This window comes from Austrofundulus limnaeus, unplaced genomic scaffold, assembly GCF_001266775.1.
Source record: "Austrofundulus limnaeus strain Quisiro unplaced genomic scaffold, Austrofundulus_limnaeus-1.0 Scaffold29, whole genome shotgun sequence".
NCBI classification, from domain to species: Eukaryota; Metazoa; Chordata; class Actinopteri; order Cyprinodontiformes; family Rivulidae; genus Austrofundulus; species Austrofundulus limnaeus.
Window position 1 is genome coordinate 2,500,830 of NW_013952431.1, and position 6,359 is coordinate 2,507,188.

The 6,359-nt window shown below is 34.4% G+C and overlaps 1 protein-coding gene across 1 annotated transcript in view; it reads left to right on the forward strand.

Moving 5' to 3' along the window:
• The window catches only part of slco1c1 (solute carrier organic anion transporter family, member 1C1), a 30,491-nt gene that overhangs the window by 6,490 nt on the left and 17,642 nt on the right, over window positions 1–6,359 (forward strand). Inside the window, exon 4 of the mRNA XM_014005328.1 lies at window positions 4,373–4,514. Coding sequence (XP_013860782.1) covers window positions 4,373–4,514 — 142 coding nt within the window. The remainder of the gene's footprint in view (window positions 1–4,372; window positions 4,515–6,359) is intronic.

Genomic DNA, 6,359 nt, shown 5'->3' on the forward strand with positions numbered 1-6,359 from the left:
TTGCTGGATTGTGATAAGAAAAAATAAAAATTATTTTAAAAGAGTAAGGTATAATAAATAAATACTAAATATGTCATTCTAAATTTAATCTTTTTATTTATTTGTCTGTATCTATCTAGATGTTGCATAATACAATTTGGAAAGTACTTACAAGAAGTAAGATTTCAGAACTTTTTCACAATACACTAAAAATATCACTTAAATTTCACTTTGGTATAGAGCTGGTTTGCTGGCATGAGAAGAACAGGAACAGGTGGTTTTACTAATTTTTGTGTGATCAGTGTTATTTTTAAAATAAACTTAATGAAAATAATTATAATTAAATCTTGTTAAAATGATCATAGAGATTTGTTTCTCAGTCTAATACTTAAATCAAGCATTAATGGTTCTTATTTGGCAGCTTCCCTTTTTTAAGAGTCATTGTTGTCTTCTTACAACCATTTGGTAATTATTATTTTATTTTAAATGAAAAATGAAAACCTTGCAGAACATAAAATACAGTAAATATAAAATAAATCCTAGGTTTTCCATTTTTTATAAGGCCTCAAACAACCTTTAAAAATAACCAATAAAAAGTTCAAAACCAACAATAGGATCAGAYGTTCTTTTTTTGCTCTTTTGTTCTCCGTATAAAAGAGGTGTGAGACAATGGTGTTAAAGCAGCTAATCATAATACAGATTGTTGCAGCGGGACAGAATTATTTCTCCTCGGTATTGTTTGCTTTCCCGAGCAGCTGGGTGGGATACGGCAAAGTATGTTAGTACTCTAATCCSGTGCTCGTGCCGTTGCTCTGCCTTGTGTTAATTCTAGCAAAAGCAAGAAAATGTTGGTGCCACAAAGTCTCAGTGYTTCTTAATTTGTGGCCCATTAACATAGTTAGAAATCCGTCTGTGCTTTTAAATATTGTGAGAAACTGTCTTCTCTTTGTGACGACAGGTAAAACGTGTGTATGATGTATCAGTCAGTATGTAAAATATTGAAACAAACAGCACAWTTATTCAGAAAGAAAAGCAACCTGTCACTACATTTTTGTGAACTGTAAATGTAACTTATTTAATAAAGAATAATTAGTTTTTTACAGATCTATTTTGTTTTAAAATTATTGAGATTTTTGAAAATAATATTTAATGAAAAGGTTATGAATAATAAACATCTTACCTGTTGTAGATAGCGCTTTAAATACCTTAGTTTGGAAAAACAGATCTTAAACCTGACTAGACTGATGAGCAAATGGCTAGTCTGAGCAAGGTCAAGACCACAATCAATCAATGCATCATAAAACAACYTATTTAAAAAATATATAGGAGTTTTTGTGAACTCTATTTCAAAAATCTTTCATTGCTGATATTCTAAGCGCTAAAGGCAAGCGCTAATAGCAGCAGAAGTAGTTACCTGTAGCATTTCTGCTGCAGCATTGAGTACTTCCTGCAAGACTATCATAATAATGCTGATTACATAATCATGTAATGTGAAACTGACAGTAATGTAAAAGGTTCATAACATAACATTTGTATGATTTGCTTGATTCCTATTAGCCTAGCCCTTAGCTCAGTAATCCAAACTTAGACTTTGTCTTTCCAAACTGTTTTAATACCAGATTAGGATTAATAGCATTTATTATCAGTAGCATTACTTTTAACAAAACATTTATTTCTTCTTTATACCAAGTTCACACAGACACCATACCACTATTATGAATGATTCTTAGCGGGCCATGGAGTATTTTACAAAGAAAAGTTAATCTGTTTGTGATGTATTAGTTTAAAGGTTTGTTTTAGATAATCCTTCATTGGCCATGTTTTACATGGTGGTTGCATATAACTGTTATGTTGTACAGTTATAGTTTGAAGATTTTTAAAGTTTTTCTTTTAACTTCAGCTGCTATTTTCACTTAGTTTCTCTTCTGAATTTGACCATTTTGCTTGTTAAACCTCTTAACTAACCTTAGAACTATTCATGTACTGACAGGAACCCAAACTTACAGCCAGTGTTGTGCTTGCAGAACCCACCACCCAAAGAAGCAGAGTTCTTTAGGCACATTTTGCCAGTAGCAAACTCACACACACACAATTTGCTTCAGTATGTTTTAACTAAATCCATAAAACGATAACATAGTTTGACACATAAAATGTATTTTTGACACCAACAAGGTGATTCCCAAAGAGACGTTTTAGCTCTTCTCAGTATTTTTTTGTGTGTGTTTTAAAGACATGACTTTCAGAAACGGTTCATCTGTTCTACACTTCTTTTGTCTTCATTCACTTTCTTCATTTTCAAGCACAAAAGTAAAGAGAAAAAGCAGCCAAAGTCCAAAGAAAAGTTTGACTAGATCTTTAGATGGTGCAGCTTCAAAAAAAGGCCATGTACTGTAACAGCGTATGAAGAAATTGTGGATTGTTTAAAACTTTTGCACAGTGCACTGTCATTCACAATTGCAAATTTTCAAGATATTTCTGTGGCATCTGCACTGACTCACTGGGTTTTCSTTCGAAAGCATTCACTTGAAGTTATCTGGTGACTGAATTGGCTGCAGATGTGAGCGTTTAGTTGAGTTGAGTTGAAGTATGGGGTTTACCTCAAGATRTCCACTCTGCTGGTATGCAAAGAAAAGGGGTCCAGACCACTTTKMAAAGTGGTCTGAGGAAAAGCACTGAAAAAGCAGATAAATAGAAAAAAGCTAAATATTTACAAAAGTTCAGGTATGTATTTACATTTTGCATTTCCTGTATTTAGCAATCGGACAGCTAAAGACCATTTTACATTTTACTGAACAGCCTGAGACAGCTTGTACATCAACTGTTGACATCAAAACAAAATTTTTACAAAGGATCAGTGACAGTGCAAATTACAGTGCCAAATAAATAAATAAATAAATAAATAAATAAATAAATAAATAAATAAATAATCTAATTGGTTAGTGATAGGCAGACAAATTGCCTCCTACTCTTTTTTTCCCCCTCTGAATAATCCCTTACCATACTCAGGGTAATTTGTTAACTATGCTACACCAACAACAAATAAAGATTGTTCTGAGTCACTCATACAAAAAATAAATAAAAAATAAAAAATAAAAAATAAAAAAAAACAAGAAGCTTGCTTTGAATTAAAAGCGAAACAAATATTAGTGCGTGCTTGTTTGCAATCCTGCCTTGTCAGGATGTGATAGTTTCTGTTGTGAATGCCCCGCAGCGAGAACTCCACATTCTGATGTGATTAGATGCCCTGTGTGAGAAAATGTGCTCGGATAAGTTTTAGAACTTAAAATTTCCAATTTACATAAGTTGCTGATTATGCTGAGTGAACTAAAAATATTTCCACTCAGAGATGCTTTTCTTGCTAACGTACTTAATGTGTTTCCATCAGAACTAACTGTGCAGTTCGCTGCTTCCAATTCAGATACAGTCAACAATCTGACTTGCATTCATGATAGCTCAGTCAAAAATATTTGACTGTGGAAAGATCAAATACAATAAGTACAATGACAACTTATTGAATAAGCAGCTGATCTTTTAATTGATTTTAGTCTTGAATGACAAAGTCTTTAAAAACATTTCTTCTTTTTAATATCCTTTAAATACAAAAAGTGAAAGAAAGCAGCTTTATATTTAGGAAACTTCGCATAAAATAAAGGTTTTTACCCATTTTGTTGGACATTTTCTTTTGAATTTGGCTCRGCCAAAGTTATACAGGAAGTGACATCAAAGAAGAACTCTTCAAGAAAATGRTCTTTTTTTAATTAAAACATTATTTGAACTCTGACTCTTCATCTCTTTATGRCAGTGACTCTAAATAATCTAACATCAGATTACTCTCAACAGTCTTTGTTGGTAGCCATTGTAACCATGCACCGTTTACATTCAGTCATTCCCCTTTGACATCACTTCCTGTTACTCTACAAGCCAATATCTCAACAACTGTTCATCTCAGCGGTGTGAACATTATTTTGCAATGTGTTATCAACATTATCTTTCTAAAAATTCATTATTTTTTATTACAAAAAAATGGATGTCACAAACACTTTAAATAAAGCCGTATGTAATTAAGCATGCTGTGAGCCGTGACGTTACCAAGCTTTCAAAGTTGAACATCTTTTTGAAATGACTGCATGCACAATATCTGATTCCTTTCAAAAAGACCAYATATCCCATCTCTACTGGTGACTTGTCAAGGGCTTACCTCTTGGCCAATGACCACTAGAGACTGACCCCACCTTCCTGTTTTTTTAGTTGAACAAAAACATGTATATAAATAGGTTAAAACAGTTTGGTTTATTACTAAACACAAAAACTGGCTTAAAACACTGCATTTGCATTTTTTTGTGTCTTTTGGTGGACCAATCTATTGATTTTCTTGTCTTCCTCTTTTTTCCAGATGTTTCTGGTAGCTTTGTCCTTTGCCTATTTTGCAAAGGCTCTGTCAGGGAGCTACATGAAGAGCACAATAACTCAGCTGGAGCGGCGCTTTGACATCCCCAGTTACCTAATAGGAGTCATTGAYGGGAGCTTTGAGATAGGTGAGTGGGCCTGCCAGTTACTGGGGCTGTTTTGTTACTTCTGTGCATGCCCTCCCTCCTTATTTTTTCCATCTTTTTAGTTAGAAAAAATATGAATGGGCCATTGAGACATTCAGATGCCAAATAAAAGATTCATCAGACTTCCAAGAAGAGGACAGAGGGCTGTGTTTTTTTGTGTGTGCATGCACGGTGAGTCATTTTGAACAAGGACGTATTAAACAAGACTCAAAGCGGCACACAAAGTTTGTAGGTTAGTTCACACATCATATTGTCTCCACGTTACAATTCAATTACTTTGTTTTCCTTCCTCTTAGTACTTCACTATTTATAGCAATAAGCTGACATTTCCCAGCTTTGAACTTGACTGATGAATCAGCTGGTTTTTCTCACATTTATCTTTTTTTTTTCTTCAAAGTTCACGCTCAACCTGTTTCCCCACAATGACATTTTATGCCCTGGGTTATCTCATGCATTTTTTTTTCTTTTTAAGGAGAAAATGCTTCTCGGATGTGAGACTTTTGTGGTGGTRTTGCAAGACACTCGCAGTCCAGTTCAAATTGAGCTGATCCCTCAGAGACCTGGAAATGGGCTGCTTCCATTTCACCCTATCCCAAACATTTTTCCTGGATGGAAAGCAAAACGTCTTCAGCTACACAATAAAAGTCCAACAGCTATATTTTTTTTTAATAATGTATTCAAATTGGTGTGAATTGACTACATTTGGATTTGAATTTAAATCAGAATTATGGATTTGGTTGGAATCATCATCATTATTATCATATCATTATCATTATTACTATTATTATTATTATTATTATTATTAGTAGTAGTAGTAGTAGTAGTAGTAGTAGTAGTAGTAGTAGTAGTAGTAGTAGTAGTAGCAGCAGCAGCAGTAGAAGTAGCAGCAGTAGAAGTAGCAGCAGTAGTAGTAGCAGTGGTAGTAATAGAAGTAGTAGTAATAGCAGTAGTAGTAGTGGTATAATCTTTTTTGTATCCCGCCTCATGAAAGATAACTTTAATTGTAATCTGGTGCTATAAACTAGATTGTATTAAGAAAACTCAGAAAAAAGTAGTAAGTGAACAGTGTATCCACAGCTGACCTTTTGTAGTCTTCCTCATTCAAGATGGCGGACACCAGATACATCTGTTTTGCTGATACAGTAACACCAGTTTCACTAGAAAGAATGCTTGTGACAACAACCTGCCTTTTGTTGGACGGTTTGGTTCACATGGAAGCCTCAACATTTAGGATTACAGAAAACCAACTCACAACATGATTGGTGTTCTGTTTGATTCTCACCACACACATTTTCTGTCATTAGAACTTGATTGGGTTGAACATGTCCAACAAGAACAGAAGGGAAGGAAGAGAAACACATGAAAAACTCTCAGCTACTCTGTCAGTCCCGGATAACTGAAAATCTACACCAGCAGACACAAATTGACACTATTAAATACCATGTTAATCTAAGGCAGCTCTGTAAATTGTGTTACATTTTTCAATTAGTTGCCTTCCCCATTTTAAACAGTACATAACATTACAAAGGACTAACTACCTTTCAGGAGGAATAAACCTCCATCTATCGGCTCAGCATGAGCGACCACCTGCCTAGACTGGCTGGAGACAAACAAAACGACTGGTCCAAGTTGTGGGAGAACACAGGTTAATGGCAGCAGCGCCTATAAACAATGAGAAGAGACAGACTAAAGACAGCAGCAGAGTGAGAAGGAAACCCGAGCCAGAGTTATTAAAAAGGAAAGCTTTAAAGGGGCAACATCATGTAAAATCAACTTTTTTGAGTTTTATGTCATGTTATAATGTTATACTCTCATAAAAAACATGCC